The sequence below is a fragment of the Myotis brandtii genome, unplaced genomic scaffold (genome assembly GCF_000412655.1).
Source record: "Myotis brandtii unplaced genomic scaffold, ASM41265v1 scaffold923, whole genome shotgun sequence".
NCBI classification, from domain to species: domain Eukaryota; kingdom Metazoa; phylum Chordata; class Mammalia; order Chiroptera; family Vespertilionidae; genus Myotis; species Myotis brandtii.
Window position 1 is genome coordinate 508,684 of NW_005371804.1, and position 20,771 is coordinate 529,454.

General features: G+C 41.8%; 1 protein-coding gene across 2 annotated transcripts in view; it reads right to left on the reverse strand.

Annotated features, from left to right (window-relative positions):
- The window catches only part of DSCAM (Down syndrome cell adhesion molecule), a 474,915-nt gene that overhangs the window by 139,203 nt on the left and 314,941 nt on the right, over window positions 1–20,771 (reverse strand). For both annotated transcript variants that reach the window (XM_014532929.1, XM_014532930.1), the window contains 2 exons: window positions 16,200–16,319; window positions 8,495–8,668 (listed from right to left, as the gene is read on the reverse strand). In XM_014532929.1, the coding sequence (XP_014388415.1) occupies window positions 8,495–8,668; window positions 16,200–16,319 (294 nt within the window). The remainder of the gene's footprint in view (window positions 1–8,494; window positions 8,669–16,199; window positions 16,320–20,771) is intronic.

Genomic DNA, 20,771 nt, shown 5'->3' on the forward strand with positions numbered 1-20,771 from the left:
CTATGTGTGCTTTCCCACCTAGATGCACGTCCATAAGCAACCGAGATTAGTCTTGCCTGGATTTGAACTGTATATATAATATTCTCATCCTGTCTTCATTGTTTTGTGTCTTATTTCATTCTGTGTGATATCTATGTGACATCTAATATATATATAGTGCCTGCAAATGTTTTCATGGCTGCATACTATTTCTTTGTATTAATATTTCATGGTTTATTTATTTGTGAGGTTTCAGATTTTGGCCACTGCAAACAGTGCAACTATAAACATTTTTTTTGCATGCGAAGCCCAGACACTTATGCATGAATTTCTCTAGGAAGCATTTAGAGAAGTGAAATTGCCAGTCAAGGTGTGTGTATAACTTTAAATTGATGAGACAATGTCAAACAGCTTCCAACAATAGTTGTACAAGTTTGCAGCCTCACCATCTATCTTTGTTCCTAATTTGTCTACAGCAGTGGTTCTTCAAGAGTGATGCCCGAACAGGCAACAGAAGTATCACCTGGGAACTTGCTATAAATGCAAATTCTGGGGCCAGGAATCCGTTGAACAGCCCTCCGGGTGAGAACCACCTGCACAGCTGGTCTTTGCATCATCCCTCCCCCGTCTCCAACTCACCCAGAGCCTCCCCCTCGCCTCGGGAAAAGGAGTGGTGGAAAAGCTGCAGGATTTGCAATTAGAGGAGCTGGCTCTGCCAATGCACGGGCTGTCCACTTGGGTGAGTGTTTACACTCTGAGCTGACTCCTCTGTGGGCACCATGGGGACACTCCCTCAGTACAAAGCAACTGCAAAGGTCAAGTGCAGGGTTGTACAGGGTTTATCATCTTAGTTATTTGTCCTCTAGCTAATATTTACATCCACGACTTGTTTTCCAAACCAGGTTTACATTCACCGAGGCTGCAGGTACATGTGTGTAGGCAAGAACCAGAAAGGAAAACCAGAAACAGGGCGAGGGCAATGGTGTCATAGAGATTTTACAGATTTAAATGTGATGTGGGGCTTTTAGAAAGCTTGAGCAATAAATAAAATGTATCTGAACACAAATTTCACTTTTGTGGGTTTAAAATGAAATATTAATAGATTTGGTAAATAATAGTGTTTCTGTTTATTCGTGATGCTACCTCACATGTCCTGAACCGTGCAATGTGAGGAAGGCATGTATCATGCAGCCCAGGACTGGAGGCAGGTCATAAACCTCAAGTGCAGGTCTAGCCTGAACTTGCGTGTCCTCCTCTCTCAAACAAGAGCCTTCAATTTGTCAAATTCTTAGTCTGTTTCCAGCTCCAAAACTTCATATGCTCGTCAGAGATATCATGGCTTAGTGGTCCTAAGTCTACAATGATAGTAAAGTTTATAATTAAAATTCCGTGTGAAACTAGCCTCTTCACAGATGCAGGAGTGTTAGGGATAATGTACTTGCCGATGCAGCCTAATGATGTACTACAGACTACACATGAGAGACCGAAACCAGCCGAGCGTACACTTCACATCACCATGGCGATGGGTCTGACCAGGCAGCGACCTGCCTTTAGCCTGCTGACGCAACAGGGTGTGGCTGGGGGCTGCCGGCGGCCATGGAAGGAAGACACAGATGAGACCCAAACAGTCGTGGCCTCGCGTTATATATTCCACGGTAACCTTCTGTCAGAGCTGCCACAAAAAAATATATTTTACTTAGGAAGTAGATAAAAATTCAAGAGAGAAAAATGCCAGGCTTGCCAAAATATGGGGTCATTTATTTTCTCTCATATTTAATCTGAAGAATGTCACATAGATGTCAATAACTGAGACTTTCAGAGCTGCTACTTTGGTCTGACCTCAGTCACCTTGTCCCTCTTCAGGGAGAAAGCCCCATCCACCAGGTGGGAAGCAGAGAGGTCTATATGGGGGGAAGGACATGGTACCACATCCACGAGGGTCAAATACTGCCTTCCATGCAAATCTCATCCTCTTGTCCCTGCCTAGGACCACCTCATTAGCCATGTCTTCAAATGTATTCACTTGCAAGCAAATTTAGCCTCACTCTGGTGACAATGCCACCGCAGAGTTAGTGATGACACATTGGGCTTGCATTTCTTTTAAGAGTAAAAACAGGTCCATTTGCACCGCACTAGAGGCCATCATCATTGCACAAAGAGCTCTCACATGTTAGTTATGATAAACATGTTTGCATCATCAATGGGACTACAGGAAAGAGCTCACCATCACATGGGCAATTTTTCCATTATCCAAAGGGAAGTTGTTTGGCTGACATAAAATTTGCCCAAGGCTGCAGTAACGAAGCACAATGTGGCTTTGTCATCAACACGACACCAAGAGTGGAAGCTGCCTGGTGACGAAGCTCCTCTGTGCCTTTCCTTTATTCTACCCACCTAAACACAAGACAGCTAGCGTCATCCTACGCAATGGCATGCATTACAAAAGAAGTCGAAATCTTGAGCCTGGCTGCCCATGTTTCCTGCCCAGATCCTGGGCACAGCTTCCCAAGGACCAATGTTCCAAGCACGGGGCCCAGGGTCCGGCTCAAAGGAGAGACTCAATCAACACCCGATGGATGAATCTATCAACATGTGCTTCCCAAAGTGCCCGCGCGGAAGGGCATCTGAGCTTCAGCATCTCTTCACCATGGTCTCGGCTCACCTGAGCCCACGGCTTCCTGGCCCTAAGCTATCCCGAGGAGTGTCCGTGGGTGTGGGCTAGCTTATCATGCTGCACATTCACAGAGCTTCCAGGTCTGCTGTAGGGCATCATTTCAGTGGGACACACGTGTGGAGTAAGAACCGAGCCTGCAGTTGTCTTTGGCTAAAGGAATAAAACACCCAGCCCATTGGGGACACAGCACAGATGGGGACCCCTGGAAACAGACAGTGTGTCCTGATTCTGTTTTGTACAAGCCCAGGGGTCTGAGTTAAGTTCTTTATCGGTTTCCTCATCTTCAAAATGGGGTTAATAATATTACCCTGTCACAGTGCTGGATTCTCTGTGTTAATCTTGATAAGGAGCTTGGGAGAATGATTGGTACACAGTAAATACTAAGTAAGTGTCTCCTGAATCACAGAACACTGAATCACAGATGCTCTTCTTAACGATGTCTGACAGGAGGCTGTGGCCAACAGTGTCACTGGGCTGGACAACTGTCCTCCAGCTCTCCTGACAACTCCTGGAGCATAGGCGCCCCAGTGCCCATCGCCCACCCTCAGAGCTACCATGCCATCTGCTGCGTGAAGATTGCTTAGTCGGGGTTTGCTGGAAAAACAATGCAGCAAAACTGGTAGGGGGCTGTACTGGTTTTCTATCGTCACTGTGAGAGATTACCACAAACTTAGTGACTTAAAATAATGCCAATGTATTCTCTTACAGCTCTGCAGGTCAGGGGGCTGGCAGACCTAATTCCTTCTGGAGGCTCCAGGGGAGAACCAGTTTGCTTGCTTTTTCCAGGTTCTAGAAGCCTCCTGCACTCCTTGGCTTGTGGCCCCTTCTCCATCTTCAAAACACACCCCTTCAATCTCTGGTTCCATTGTCACATCTCTGTATTTGACTTTGACCCTCTTTAATAGAGACCCCTGTGACTACATTGGGCCCACCCTGATAATCCAGGACTATCTCTCCACAGCATGACCCATAATGAATCACAGCTGTAGAGTCATGCAGCCCTGCAAGGACCGCCAACTTAACCCAGCCTCTGAAAGAGCCCACAGAGCAGCCAAAAGTTGCTAATTAAAATGGAGACAGACTGAGAAATTTGAGATATTTTAATTGTGATTGTGTACACTCTTATACTATTTTAAAAAATGTGTTCAGTACTTGTCTCATACCAGTCAATTTCAGGGGTTCCTCTGCACAGGCCGGTCCACTTGAGACTCCCTACTTCCACCAGGTCCTTGCAGAAAAGGGGGCCAAGGAGGGTAAAGCTGCTGCATAGCCTTCAAAATTCATATATTGAACCCCTAGCCCCCAATGGGGTTGTATTTGGAAATCGAGCTTTTAGGAGGTAAAGGTTAAATGAACTAATAGGACTGGTAGTCGTATAGAAAGAGAGCAATTTTTATCTCCCCTCCCATGTGCATGCACCAAAAAAGGCCTTGTGAAGACAATGCAAGGAAAGAGCCACCAGTAAACCAGGAAGAAAGGTCTCACCAGGAACTGAATTGGCCATCACCTTGATCTTGAACTTCCACCCTCCAGAAGGATGAGAAAGAAATGTCTCTAGTTTAAGCCACTAGTCTGTGTGATTTTGTTATGGTGGCCTGAGCAGACTAACGCACCACAGTTGTGCACAAAGCACCCAGGGATCGTAATAGAACGCAAATTGCTGGGCGCCAGAAGAATTTGGAGACCTTAGTGGTATTGACACTGTAGGTCCCCAGACCCCACTTTGAGTAGCACTGACATACACAACCAGGTGAGGGAGCCATCGGGATTAAGACTCAACCCAAGCAGTGAACGCTAGCCATTTCCATGGGCTCTGCCTTAACAAAGGTCTTCATCTTCATTCCCCTCCCATGAGACATTAATCTCCTACGATAGTTAATTTTAGGTGTCAACTTGACTCATATTAAACATTGCCCAGATTAAACATTATTTCTGGGTGTGTCTGTGAGGGTGTTTCTGATTGAGATGAGCTTTGAATCAGTGAACTCAGGAGAGTAGATCACCCTCCCCAAGTGGGGGGACATCAGCCAATCCACTGAGGGCCTGTCCAGCACAGAAAGGCGGGGGAAGGAGGAACTTGCTCCCTGGGCCTCTCAGACTAGGGATTTTCACCGTAGCATCTTCGCCGTAGACATGTTTACCGTGAGCATTTTGCTGCAAACATTTTCTCTGTGTAACTAATTGGCTGTGAGGCAATTTTGCTGTAAAAAAAGATAAAATAACTGATTGACAAAAAATAAAATGCACACCTGCTTTTTTGTTTGTTTGGTTTCATTTCTCCATTGACAAATCAAGCAACCACTGGAGAAAAGATAAAATAACTGGTTTCCTGGGTTTTATTTCTCCATTGACAAGTTTTATTTCTGGGTGACTGAAAGTATTTAAGTTCGCCGTCAGTTTGGTTCCATTTCTCCATTGACGGAGTTCCCAATAGTTGCTCCCATCTTTATGTCACATATAGATCTCAGCCAGCCCTCATAATGGTCTATACAGTGCTGAGTCGACATGGGGGTGATGGTGGACTTAAAATAGTTGGCATTTCTTCCAGATGACGATGATTTACCCCAAGAGTTGGTTTCTTTTTTTTTTAATTGTTTTATTGCTTAAAGTATGATGATTTACCCCAAGAGTTGGTTTCTTATTTTGAAACAAACTACAGTGGAGGAGCAAGGGAGGTGGAGGGCTGTCTTTGAGAGCAGAGTTGCACCCCATTTTCTACCACACAAAGACCAGTGCGAAGGTATGGTCCACAGCATAAAGCCCGCTATTTACCCAGTACTGCCCTGAATCTGCACGCATTTTAAACGTATTCAAATAGTTGGTATTTTGCAAAAAAAAACCCTTTAATTTTGTTATGTCCTTTTTAATGTCCCTTTTTAAATTTTTTCTGATTTTATCTCTTTTACAGCACAACGGGCTTATGGCCCCCCATAGTTGCGTGGCAAAAATATCGGTGACAATGATGTCCACAGCACAGACACTTATGATGAAAATATTGAACATTATCTCTACCTCCACCTCCACCTCCATCTCCACCTTCACCTCCACCTCCGTCTCCGTCTCCATCTCCATCTCTGCCTCTATCTCTATTTATCTCCATCTCTACCCCTACCTCTACCTCTATCTCTATACTCATCTCCTATTAGTTCTATTTTGCTGGAGAACACAAATACAGCTCCCTCAGCATGAAATACAGTCCGTGCGGGTGATCACCTTCCTAATGACCCTTCGGTCATGAACATTCAGCATCGCGGTAACTCCTCTGTCCCGGTAAGAATGAGAGGGCAGTGCAGGCTCAGGGCCTGGCCTCAGCCTGGACAGAGCATGCCCCCTGCAGCTGGGACCTGCTCTCTTTCTTCTCCTGCTGGCCGGTCTCTGTCAGTCTCTGCTGCTTTAAAATGTATAATGGCTTTAGAATTCCACACTCACGGTGGACATATGTGACGGATGGCCTGCTAATGTCATGCAAAATGCAGCATTGACATTTCCTGGGAAGAACCAACCCGGAGTTTCTGAATCCCCAGACAGCCTGGCTGCGGCCTCCTTTCATCTCCGTGGCTAATCAGTGGAAGGGCAGCGCTCCATTAACACAGTGCTGAGTGCCAGCGAGGGCTGCTGACGGCCCCTGTGCTGCCCTGGGTCGGCTGCCGTCCCGCCCTCCTGCTAATGAGAACATTTGAGAGATTGCTGACATGCTCTGTCCCTTCAGGCTGCCGGAGGTCAGTAAGGGCTGCCTCGATGAAGGGCTAGGCTGACACATCCAAGCCTTGACTGGTAAAGGAGTGAGGGATGGGCTGGGGCATGTGTCACCTGCCCAGAGTCACCCAAGCCCTCCCCTTCCTGGCACCCTTCTGGGGACTGTGGAGACTAAATAAGTCACACGTATTCCCTGGATGGAGCCAGTGTCTAACTCTGATATAATAGAGAAAATACCTGGTCTTTGTCCTGGGGTCTTGGCAGAGAGCTTCAAAAATCCTTGGAAATTTCTGAGTGATAGGAATGTGTTTTATTGCCTGGAGGTGTGGCTCAGTGGTTGAGTATGGACCTATGAACTATGAACCAGAAGGTCATAGTTCGATTCCCAATCAGGGCACATACCCAGGCTGGTGTGGCTCAGTGGTTGAGCATCGGCCTATGAATCAGAAGGTCATGGTTCAATTCCTGGTCAGGGCATATGCCCAGGTTGTGGGATGATCTCCAGTAGGGGGTGTGCAGGAGGCAGCTGATCAATGTTTCTCTCTCATCCATATTCTATTTCTCTCTCCCTCTCCTTCCTCTCTCTAAAGTCAATAAAAATATATTTTAAGAAAATAATAAAATCTATTCTAGAACTATCACAGGAAATCTCTTCTTACACTCACCACCTGGCATTCAAACCTGTAGGCTCTTCTCTCCTCTTCCAAACACAAGCTCTTTCATTTATGAGAGTATAGTTCATGGTTAAGTGCATTTACATCTTGTATATTACTTTGTATCTATTAGAATGTGTATATATATATATATATATGATAGAAAAATATTCTGTACATTTTAAAATATATCAAAGCATTCGCAAAATATATGCCTTTTGTTAGGAAAAGATCGATCAACATTGGCCCTCAGCTTTTGGGCTTTCTTAATAATTTCATCAATTTATTATTTTTTAAATTTCCATTTCAACTTTGAATTTAAGTGACATAACAATGTTTTAAGATTCTTGCAAGTAAGTTCCTCCACAGTGTAAAACTTAGAAGTCAAAACTGTGCATTGATATGTGCAAAACATATTTTGAAGCAAACCTATTTCAGAACTGTTTTTCCATGACATAAAAGAATAGCAAATAGACAAGTTAATATTTTCCTTGTTCTGTAGGAAATCATAGACTACCTAGATAGAATAAATTATTAATGAAATGGAAAGAATATTAGTCTCTGTGTAGCTAGCCTTTAAATAACATACGCACACACACGTACACACACACACACACACGCGCACACGCGTACACACACACACATACACACACACCCCACTGAATTGACTTTTAAATTCCAGGCCCCTAATAAGTGATATGGCAGAGGTCCTTTCCAACCTATCAATAGCACAACCAAAGTAAAGAAGAGAAAGCTGGTCAAAGCCTGCAGTTGGCAAGGAGTCCCAATTGGTCTAGTAGAAGATTAAACCCCTGGAGAAAGGCAGAAGCCATCCGCAGCAAACTCTACGCACAACCACCTGCTAACAAGCAGCGCTCAGTGAACGTCGGTCCACTGTATGTTCTTCGGTTTAGTTACCAAAATATGGAAATAATTTGATTACAGGGGCCCCTTTCTATAAAGTGGGTCAGCACCGTGGACCCTGAGCCACGCTACATGTTTCCGTCATACAGCTGTGTGTTACTTGGTAATGAGTTTCTGGTTGCTTGATTTCATAAGGATCTTAAAAAGGAAATGGATGGATAAGCGAGCTTGTAAATGATAAAATGCATGAAAAAGGACATCTGAAATGAACACATCTGAGAACACAACCGGGCATGTCCCCAATAAAACCAACAGGACAGAAATGCAGGTGCTAAAGGCAGAGACCCACTCTTGCCGGGCTGCCCAGCGCCTGTACCCCTGGCCATGGGGACTGAAGGGAGAGGAGCAGGTGGCTCTGTGCCCCCGATGCCAGGGGACACGAGCATGCTCTCAATAGTTGGCCGGATTTCCCCCTCCCCTTTAATTGTGTTTCTCAGACAGCAAAGCATCAACACAGTTCTAGCAAACCAACATTTTGTTTTGTTTTTAGCCAAATGTGTATGGACACAATTGGCCATATCAGCCCCCAAAGACCTGTGTAGGCAAAACAAAGCATCTTCTTCCTTACTTTTCACCGTGAGGTACATGGACTTGCTGACGTCCGCGCCCACGTCGTTGCTGACCTTGCACAGGTAGTAGCCGCTGTCTTCCTCCACCACGTGTTTGATCAGCAGCGACCCGTTGCCCAGCACCTGAATCCGGCCATTCAGGGCGATGGGTTGGAACTGGGGAACCCCAGCCCCTGGAATGAAATAAAAAGGAGGACAGTGATATACACGCGAAGACACGTGGGAAGGCAACGAGCCCATGTTCACCCAGAGTAATGGAGAGAAGTGATTGACATTTAACATATAGCCTACATGACAGTCACGGGATACACCATGTGTTTTGTTTTTTTCCTCCCTCCAACATTGAAATTCTTGTCTGGAGAGAAATACATTTATTTAAAATGACAGCATTTCAAACTCTGAGATCAAGAGTAAGAAGCCTTACAGATAGTGTCTACATAAAAAGACAAATTTAATGAGTATTAAGTACCTGATAAATTATTCAGACATCTCAGTAGAATGACTACAGAAGTAGCTGCCTCTCAATGCACCCTGTGTCCCCAAGGACTTCATAGATAAGTATGTAAACATAAGCGCTCTAGGGATATGGGATCCGAGGACCTTGCTCCTACACACAGCTTAGTCTACAAAGACGATACAAGTATTGCAGATTTCTCTTCTGAGTTCCAGTCTAGAAACACATTAATGTCGTTTGATGCTATTTAAATAAATAAGTCAGATCATCGCAGTGAAGCACCCCTCTTCTCAGAGGGCCCACACTCAAGGAGACAATGACACAGCGACGACATAATGTGAATGAGCCAGCCACATAAAACTGTTCTGAACAACATGTTTTAGAAATAACATAACAGAAGATGAATGTCTTGAGTGATTTTTGGGGAAGTGGCAGTCTGGATTGGCTTGCTATGTTGCTTGCCCCTCTCCTGGGACATGGGCGGGACTAGGAGGGTGTGAGGGCTTCTCTCATCTCTGACCTTAGGCTGACGTCCTTGCCCTCTAGTGAACATTCCATCCATATTCCTTGTTCATGAGTCTATTAGACTTTTGTCTTTTTCTTCTTCATTTGCCAAAGCACTTAGGGTCTTAAAAATGTTTCTATATGTCTATTTTATAAAAAATATGTCTATTTTTGTTCTTGCTGTTTTAATCGGGATTGAATGTTGAGTATCACTGGATATCTTTATGTCATCTATTAAGATGATCATTATTTTTCTCCTACAAAAATTAATTGTGCATTTTAAGGATTTGGTTTTATAAATTATAAAATTCCTTCTTATGGATGAGAGGTACTTTGAAGCTTTAAAAACAGGAGAGAAGCTTGTAAGTTTTAAGTGTCTAAACTGGGTCCACAGTTTGAAAGTCTCGATGCCTGTCTCAAAGTTCACAGCAAATTGGGAGTCTGATCTTGTTTAAAAGACACAACCTGAAAATTCAGACAAATGCAGGATTTAAATGATATATCAATCAAGCAGCAAACCAGGAAGTATCAAAATGCTATGGGATTTATGTAAAACCCTAAATTACAAAAACCCTGCAAATCTAATGAAATGCTGATAGAATATGAGAAAGTTACAGCACTGTTCATGTCAAAAATACATGTTTTCCTTTCCTCAAAGAATTTTTACCAGAAAAACATTTGTAATATTTGACGCATTTATTCGAAAGAATTACAATATGAAATTTAACATTAAGCCATCTCAATTAAACAGATAAAAAGTCTTATCTGTTAATACCTATCTGGAGAGAGAGACTGCCTCCTTAGGAAAAGGTCTGAATGAAGACAGAAATAAAATATAAATGCATTTGAAAAACAACCTCCCCCCCTTTTTTTTTTCCCAGAAAGTGAACCTAACATGCAGGGTGACACCATTTATAAATCTGATCATGCTTTTTGCTAAACAGAATAAGAGGGACCCATTCCTCTACCATCAGGATGACAGTCCCAAGGTTTAGTACTTTATTTTCTGAGGGTCATGAACTTCCTCATAATTTGATAAAATTATCTGTCATCGACTTTAAATTCATCATTTATTATAAAGAGCAAAATTTACCAGAGTTCATCCAATATTCAACATTCTGTAATCTGGTTAGCATAAGTAAACACTTTGGGTAATTAGCCAGAAGATACACTCTAGAAACCAGAAGTCATTAATTAGGAAGCGGTCCGTGTTCTGTGGACAGCTGGGGTCAAGTGGGGACAACGTGGATGCTCTATGACATGAAAAGATAATGTTAAAGCATTACGTAAGGCACATACGCAATTACTGGCCACGCTAACACTCTGTGACCTTCCTTATTTTTTGAAAAGATGTGCCTAGCAGTGTTCGCAAGGCCTGAGGGAGTGGGAAGAGCGGGAAAAGAATAGCTCAGTGTCACCAAGGGGGCCCGCTTGGACGGCAGCAGCAAACACTGGTTCATCTTGTCTCCCATTCTTGTCTTTGCTGGCCTGTATCTACTTTCTCTGCAGCCGTAAGTCCATCATCTATGAAATGGGAAGAATAATCCATTACTTGGACGGCAGCAGCAAACATTGGTTCATCTTGTCTTCCATTCTTGTCTTTGCTGGCCTGTAGTCTACTTTCTCTGCAGCCTTAAGTCCATCATCTATGAAATGGGAAGAATAATCCATTTCCAAACTATACAGATTATTATAAGGCAGGGGTCCTCAAACTTTTTAAACAGGGGCCCGGTTCACTGTCCCTCAGACCGTTGGAGGGCCAGACTATAGTTTTAAAAAAAAACTATGAACAAATTCCTATGCACGCTGCACATATCTTATTTTGAAGTAAAAAAACAAAACGGGAACAAATACAATATTTGTATTTGCATGTGGCCCGCGGGCCGTAGTTTGAGGACCCCTGTTATAAGGCAACAGAACAGATGATCAGAAATCCATGGGAGCTATCTATGACAGTTTTGAAAAGGAAAAATGAACAGAGTATGATAGTATTACATATTAAATTATATTAGGAAAAGATGAACCTCCGATTTATGTGGTCATGATGCCAGAATAGATAGGTCGGTGTAACAGAGGGATAAAAAGACAGACTTCTGTAGACACACTTTTTCCCATAGATTATAAAACAATTCAAGTTCATGGGGAAAGGCTGGGCTCTTCAGTAAATGGTTTTAGGACAACTGGCTGGCCATGTGAGCGGATGATAATGACAATAATGATGATGATGGTAACAGCTAATGCGTATTGACTCATCGCTGTGTGCCAGGCACCATAATAATAAATGCTTTCTATGAATCATCTTACTCAATCATCACATTAAGCCCTTATCCTATTTGCTTCACATACGAGAAAGCGCTGGTTCACGCAGTTAAATGATTTTCCTGCAGCCAGATGGTGGTGTGCGTGTCTGAACTTAGCCCACAGTCTTAACTGATAATTTCTCCTACTTCTCCTAGATTCCTACTTTCCTTATTTTTCTAAAACGAAGCCCCCAAATTTAATAAAGATTAATATATAAATAATAGGGTATAAGATTTAAGGATGGCAGCATAAAACCAGCATTTCTTCTCTTCCTGGAAAACATACAAAAGCAAATGGGAGAAAGGGAAATAGAAAATATAAACTCCATTTTGCATAAAATTAGGCACCACAATAGCTAGAATGTTAACCATAAAATAGGTGACTGAGCAACCAGCCTGTATGCTGAGAAGTGAACATACAGAAGGACAAGGAGAGGCAGAGAGAGGCAGAGACTCCGGACCCTGATCCCAGCCTCATGTGCTCTCCTGGAGTTTGTCCATTTCATTACGTGGCACCTGACTGGGCATCATGCCGCTAGCCTTTCGGTGCACAGGATGATGCCCAACCAACTGCACCACAGTGGCCAGGGCAGATGACCCAATTTTAAATGCAAACTACCCTCCACTCCTCTCCCACCTCCCAAACCCAGGCACACCCTGACTCTGGTCTTTGGACATTGCCATGACCAAAGCTTCCCTGGAGGTCAGAAGTGGCCCTGGCTGTGGGCAGCCAGAGAGCAAAGGAAGCCTAGCAGGCCACGGGCTGTGCCTCGGCGATCTCTTTCATTAGCAGCCCCTTTCTGGCCCTTGGCAGCTAACTAGGGGGTAGCCATGGTCAAGACAGTTACTGAAACCTGTTCTCTCCACCATGAATAACATATATGTGCTTAGCTGTGCATTTCTGGGAGCACAGGTGAGGCCCACCATGGTGTTAAGCCCTGATTTAAAACAATTTTTTTTTTCAGATAAGAGGCCTCATTTGTTCGTGTAAAAGAACAAAAAATCAGGAGACAGAATTGAATGTCTTAGAATTCGTGTATCCAGACCCAAGGTCAGAAATGTAATAACATTATTTTCAGCAAAGATTGTTTCATTTCTGCAACAGCTGCCCTTAAGCCACTGCATTTACTCAGGAATGCTGCAGCCCAGAGTTAAATTGTTGCATCTCTCAGAGCCACAGGCAGAGTCTGGTTTGTCTGCATTATTTCTGTCACATAGAAAGGAGCTGCACCTGTGCTCTGAGTGAGTATTTGATCATTGGAAACACGTTCCATAAACAAGGCTACACGTTCTTAAGAAATATCTTTATTATTTGAATAATTTGAATGATAACATACAATATCTCTATATTCTACTGGGGAACATTAAAAAATAAGCACAATGCTTGGTATTTTATTGGTTGTAAGGCAGGCAATGCGGTGAACTGTGGGAGAGTGTGCACATTAAAATTCTGGCCAGTGGTCACTGCATACTGAAGGCCATAGAAATTGCTTATTCTTTGAGCCAGCAATTTCATGTGTAGAAATTTATCCCCGGGACAAAATGGACACATGTACAAAGGTAAAGGAGATAGAAGTCATTATGATATTTTTATAACAGTGAAAAACTAGAAAAAGCAAACACACAATACCTAGCAATAGTGTCGGACACACCTAATTGCCACTTGCCCATCCTCCCCTCTTACTCGGTGGCCTAGCACAAGTTGTGGTCATGAAGTCAGTGTGCTCAGCTACAACACAGCTTGCAGACCCCCTACGGCTCAGGGTGACTTAGCCAGGGAGGTGTTAGCGGAATTGATTGATGACACATTCTGGAAAGATCTGACAAGGGAGTTGACTCAGGTGGGAGTGGCAGCCCTCTCCCTTCGCTCTTCCTCCTCCCCGGGAATGTGGAAATGGCCACTGAGCTCAGTGGCCCTTTTAAAAATTGATTTCAGAGAGAAAGGGAGAGGGAGAGAGTGAAACATCAATAATGAGAGAGAATCATAGATTGGCTGCCTTCCGCACGGCCCTTACTGGGGATGGAGCCTATAACCTGGGCATGTGCCCTGACCGGGAATTGAAATATAACCTCCTAGTTCATAAGTAGACACTCAACCATTGAGCCACACCAGCTCAGAGAGATATATTTGGGTCCCTGGTGACTTAGAGGAGAAAAGAAACTAGTCCTGAACTATCTACATCCAGACTCCTTGTGGTTTAAGTCGCTGAATTTAATATTAACAAAGGCAAAAGTAGGTAGATGTCCTTATTGATGTATTAATATAAACTCTATACAGACATTAAAAATCATATTAAACACCCATATTTGTTGACAAGAAAAGACACTCGTAGTATATTGTTAACTGAAGAAAAAAGATTATAAGTCAGAAATATATGTATATTTATATATGTGTGTCTGGGGAGAGGTCTGAAAGGCTAAGCAAAAAATGTTTGCAGTAGTCACCTTTGACTGATGTTATTTCAGGGAACTTAACTCTTTTAAAATTCAGTTGGTTGAAGTTTATAATTTTTTTCTTTGATGATTTTATATGACACATAAAATCTAAAGATAATAGGCTACTGTAGCTTAATTTGCCATTAATAATGGGAAGGAATAAAATGTATGTAATGTCTATGACAGACAAAGCATTACTTAACCTGTGAAAAATACTCTTGCAAATAAATAAGACACAGAGGTGTGTGCAAGTAACATAAATAAGAAATTTCCCAAGGGGGAAACAGAAGTGGTCAGTTAACAGAGAACAAAAACATTTTCAATAGCATTAGTGATCTAAATAGGCAATTAAAACAGAAAACCATTTCACTCATCACATTGTGAAGTCAGAATAAAAAGATCTTATCTAATTGGCAAGAATGCAGGGACACGCACAGCCTCAGACTGCTGGTAGGAGTGTAAATTATTCTAACATTTTCCAAAGGGCCCTGGGCCCGTGCAGACCCAAATCGTTAATGTGCTCATGCTATTTCATTGCTAGGAGTTTAGTGGGAGAAAGCAATCACACTTATGCACATTGCATTAACATGCACAGATGCTCATTGCTGTGGTGTTGACAGTTCTGAGAAACTGGACACAACCTGAGGGAGGCAGGGAACGTCCTCACTGGCAAACATTAGAAATATTTTTTTTGAAGAAGAGCATCATGGAAAATGTTCATAATATCACGTATGCACATCTATATAAACTAAATTCAATGTATGATGTTGATTTGTTTCCATGTAATGCAACATGGGGCTTCAAAATAAGAAGTCACGTGGGCAGACACTCTGAATAACAGGCTTGTATTTGTGAATAAACCACTTTTACAAGGACAATGGGTGGGGCCTGCTGCAGGGAGTAGCCTCAGAGATTTCTTAAAAGAATTCAATTGATTCCCCCTGCAACCCAATGGTGTCTACGGTGTCTAGCACCTCCTTGGCTCCCTCTCTTCCTTTTCCCTGGGAGGAAATACACTAGAAGGGATTGTGGGAAGTGTGCCATTTGTTTTCCCCCCCTATTATTGTTATTTTCATAATAAGAAAATGCAACACTGTATTTTAAACAGCAAAATCCAGAATACAAACCATGATTAAATAAGCATAAATAAATATACTCGTAACAATTAAACTTATACAGTAGGTCCCAGATTGTTACAAAAAGATTAAATTCATTTGTTTATCCAACCAGCATATATTTGACCCTCAATTACTATTTGATAAATAAATTACTAAATGAGAACACAAAAACAACTTCCAGTATGTTCATACACATAGTTAAAGAACCTTCCATTGGGAAGATGATAAGATAGACGTAAGTCATATTTACAGTGTCTAGAATGGTTTCCCCATTAGTTTACACCTTGCACATTTCTATTCCTGCCCTGTTTGCAGTGTTACCTTAAAAGGGAACTGCTGCTTTGCCTTTGAAGAGAAAGCATGATTAGGAATGCAAGCTCAAAAATAGACATTGGATGTGTCTGTATGTGATTTCTATAATCTAAGGTGACCAGTTAAATAAGGCAATAAAAAAACTTATTTTCAACCTTCTAAAACCTCTGAATCTCATATGTGTAAATACTGGGGAAATAAAGCTCCAAAATGAGCAATTCTGATCATTTCTACTTGTACTTCCACCTATAGGGGTTGCAGTGGTCTCCAAGCAGCATAGTTATAAGTATCTGTAGGCAACGCAGAACTGTCCCAGGTGCTTAAATAACTTACAGGAGTAACCTGTCTCCCCAATCAACCATCTTTTCCAGGTCATGTTATACACGAACAGATAGCATCCTGGTCTGAAGAAAACACGGAGGCTGACTATTAGTGGTATGTGTGAAAGAAAGACAGACTTGGTGGAGCTGGGGACATATCTACTTACAGGAAACATCTTTGGAAGGACTACAAATTCTCATCTAATTCTTTGGAATGTGCATATGTATGACAGACAACATGCAAACAAGTAACTTCATACCTTTAGAGAATTTCCACACGATTGTGGGAACAGGATAACCCTCGGCTGAGCAATTGAGGATGACAGCCTTCCCATAAATCCCGTCCTGGTCTCGTGGCTGAACCACAAACTTGGGAGGAACTGAAAAGAGAGAAATGTCACCAGTAATTCAGACAAGACCACAACTCATTAAAGGTACGATTTTAAGAAATCCAAGAATTTAGTGAACATTAAAACACAAAGAATGTTTTATATATATGGAAATTAAAAAAACAAACAGTGTTTGAAATTCGGGACAAATTAGGGAAGCTATCTCATTGCAGGCAACTTTTCTTATTTATACCAATGAGCTTTTGCAGATGGAGTTACTTTGCACTGGGGAAAACCAGATTCTCGAGTGTGGGAGTTGAGCTAAACCAAGGGACTGTAGCATTTTGGTTTTGATTTGTGTTTTGGAAGATCTTCAGGAATCCACTCCATGGAAAATAGAATCAGAACCACAATTTGAAGAAGAGATAAAACATATTTGCTCATCAAAGAGTAATTATCAAGATTAAGTATTCCTCCTGGTGTGAACTGCTCACAGCATTTGATAATTATTCTTCCTGAAATAGGAGATGAAGGGAGAATGAAAAGGCATTCCCTAAAGGATAAAGAACAAGGCATGTTATTGAACTTCTCTCAAAAAAATCTGATGAAGACACATAGACCATTATTCCTGATGTCAGCACCCTCTGGGCCAAAGGGGGACTATGGAGGCTAGTTGACGTGAGGTACCATGATGGCTTTATAGTGTATCAATTTAAGAAGCAGATTAAAGCTATATAGTATAGCTATTTAAGAAGCTTGAGTTTTGTGTGGTGTTGGAAAAATTCTATTCTTCTGCAAAACAAACACATACACTTCATTGAAAACATACCTGCCGAGGGAAAGCAGGTGCTTTGAGTTAAGGTATTGTGATTTTAAGAGTATTCAAGTCTTCTCTTAAGGAGAAGATATGGATTCCTCTAGGAACAGTAGCATCTGAAGGTTTTAGAATCTCAGAATCTTTTCCAGCGGGGCAATGATGAATTATGGGATGGGCTTTCAATAAGGCAGGATTATGTGAGAGGAAACGGATTATGTTGTATATATCACACACTTAGCAAATATGGGTGCTCTTCCTCTCTTTCTCACAATTCCTTGGAAAGCTAACTTTGCCTGCAATTTTCAGAATTCTTCATTCTGAAAGAGAAACGTGAACCTATATGTACATGTACGTAGATAGGAGTTCCAGCCACCACATGAAATGACTGGGAGGAAGGTCAGAGCCTAGGTTAACAAGGAGCTTAGAAGCACACTGAAATTATCTGAGCCATAGTGAAGGTCACTTTGGCCAAAAAACAGCCAAGGAGGGGAGAAAAATATCAAATAAAAATGAGGCCATTAGGGTGAGCCCTAATCCAATCTGACTGGTGTTCTTATGAGAAGAGACGATTAGGACACACAGACAAAAACCAGGCATGTGCCCACATGGAGAAAAGGCTGCCATCTGCAAACCAAGGACAGAGGACTCAGAAGAAACCAAACTTGCCAACACTTTAGGACTTCTAGCCTCCAGAATTGTGAGAAAATAAACGCCTGCTGTTTAAGGTACCCAGTCTGTTGTATTTGGCTACGAGAGCCCTAGCAAACTAAGACAATAGTCATCCTAATGGCTCGTTGTGGTTTTGATTTGCATTTGTGACGAGTATCTTTTCAGGTACTCATTGGACATGTGTGTGTCTTCTTTTCAGAAGTGTCTGTTCAAGTCTTTTTCCCATTAAAAAAAAGACACAAGAAGCAGCCGTCAAAGGAACCCACTCCTGTGCTTCTGGAAGAGACACTGAAATGAAGGCTGGGAGTACGGAGCCAAAGGCTAAACACCTGGATTAAATCTCTAAATCTGCTACTTCCTATTATTAGATGATCTTGTGCAAGTTATCAAATGTCTTTTAACTTTAATTTTCTTATGTGTAAATGGGGGATAATGACATCACTCATCTTATAGGATTGGTGTGGGGATCAAATGAATTAAGATTATAAATGTTCTCAGAACAGAACCTGAATCTTGCAGGAGTGCTGGTTAATTTAGGATATTCAGGTATGTGCAGCCTTAACATAATAAACACAGTTCCCAACTCACAAGTTAAATAAGTTACACAGTCAATGGATCTCTTCAATATTGCTTATCCGTAAGCAATTTTACTTCACCTAGATGATATTCTGAGTCAAGTATATTTAATAAAATGTAAATATATTTAAAATCAGGTGATCAGGGAGGACTACCTCACAGCGAATTTCTAGGAAAATGCTAGAGAATTTATAGAGCAAATTTTTCTAATAAAAATAATCCATCAACCTCAAGGATAAATTACAAAGTTTAAGACTTCATGCCAGATTCTTCCTGCTGAGGTGGGAGGCAAATATGCAGTCATCTATATTCTATTCTCTATTTGGCTCAAATTCTGCTAAGAGCAAGGAACCCCTTGTCAGATATGCAGGTAACTAATCTCTTGTATTTCCTCTGGAAGAATGTCTAATTATAATTGATCCATGACCACTCAAATTAATTTGGTTTTAATTCAAAGGGATGTCACTTAAAAACTGATCAAAGAGGTTTGCATGGGAAATAACCATTGACATATTGTGAGTGTAAGGTAATTACAGATGGAAATTGCCCATAAAATTGAGAATTATCTTTCATATCCCTCTTTCATCTCTTATTATAGGTCCTGATGATTCTTGGAAAATATATAATATCTCCTCAAATTCTGTGTATTTTCACTGCCATGCCCTAGTCATGACAGGTAGACAGGGTGCATGGTAAAGTGCCACATACCCTCTGGCTATCTGGTTTCAGCACCCTTGGGCTGGAGAGTTCCACACACTTTACCAGCCCTACTGCACAAGGACCACAAGTCTCTGGAGTCTCTGCTGTTTTAGGGCCTTCTCTGAAGCCACAAATGCTTACTCCCTTCACTGATGCAACCCAGAAATGTGGGAGACAATCATACATCATTGAAGGACAGGAGATGGGGTAAATGCCCTACTTTTCCATCCTGCAATCCTGCAGGACAATTCTAGGGCAAGTTCTACGCTTGTGCTTCTCAAACATTAGAGGGCATCAGGATCACCCAAAGAGCTGATTAAAACACAACTTGATGAACCCCATCCCCAGAAAGTCTGAGTCAGTAGATCTGAGGTGGGATCTCAAGATTCGGTCTTTCTAATAAGCTCCCCCGTGAAGCTGAGGCTGCTGGTCCAGAATCCATGCTTGGAGAACCACTGTTCTTTTGTGATTCCTTGGAGGATTTTCAACCCCCCAAAAATTGACCATCAGTTGCCCACAGCATCAACTAGCTTATTAGAACAACTTTTATCGACTTTCCCTTCGTTTCTGATCTTATTTTCCATTTTCTCATTCTGGGCTGCAGGAACTACATCTCAAGTACAAGATTTGCAGTTAAGTCTGTACCTCACACTCTGCTTTCAGAGGAACTCAACCCAAGACAAGGCAGATAACGACACTTATCTGAACTTCTGAAACAATCTCCAAACTGGTCTACCTTCCACCTGCTGCCTCACTTGAATCCATTCTCCACACAGTGACCTGAAGGATCCTTCTAAGACCTAAATTGGATGGCTGTGACTTCCCTGTTTAAAATCATCAATACATTCTCATTGTTTCTTGATACAATCTAGAACCTTACAATATTTTTAAGGCTTCTTATGACTTGGGTCCTTGGTCTTCAACTTAATTTCTTGATGTTCCCCTTTTGGCATATTAAAAAAAAGCTCTCTTCTTGCATTCCATCCTTCAGTCATTGCATACATCTTTTCATTTGAATTCTTGAATATGATAGCTGCCTTAAAACCTTGCCTGCTAATTCCAACATCTGTGTGTCCATTAGTCCATTTATTTTAATTTCCTTTCTTTTACTTATGGCTCACATTTTTCTGTTTCTTCACATATCTAGTAAATGTCTGTAAGACACTATAGATCAGTGGTTCTCAACCTTCTGGCCCTTTAAATACAGTTCCTCATGTTGTGACCCAACCATAAAATTATTTTCGTTGCTACTTCATAACTGTAATGTTTCTACTGTTATGAATCATAATGTAAATATCTAATATGCAGGATGGTCTTAGGCGACCCCTGTGAAAGGGTCATTCGATCGCCAAAGGGGTCACGACCCACAGGTTGAGAACCGCTGCTATAGATATTCTATGCTATTGAGATTCGGGATTTTATTGCACAGCAAAAGAAACCATCAACAAAACAACAATATTCTATGCTATTGAAAGTCTGGATTTTATTGCTTTGTTTTTAAGAGTGTTGAGTGTCATTTCTGCAGAAAGTTAATTTAATGGTGGAGAAGTTTTATCCTGGCAAGGCTCTCTTTTGGCTTTTTTATGGTTTGTCTAGAGTAGCCCTTATTCCAGGACTAGATTAGCCCTACTCTTAGGATGTGGCCCTGAAATTTCAACTGAATTCCTCATGCATTCTGTATTCTGGTTAGTCAGCATTCCAATATTTTTCAGTACTGTGTAACCTTTGGAATCTTTATTCAT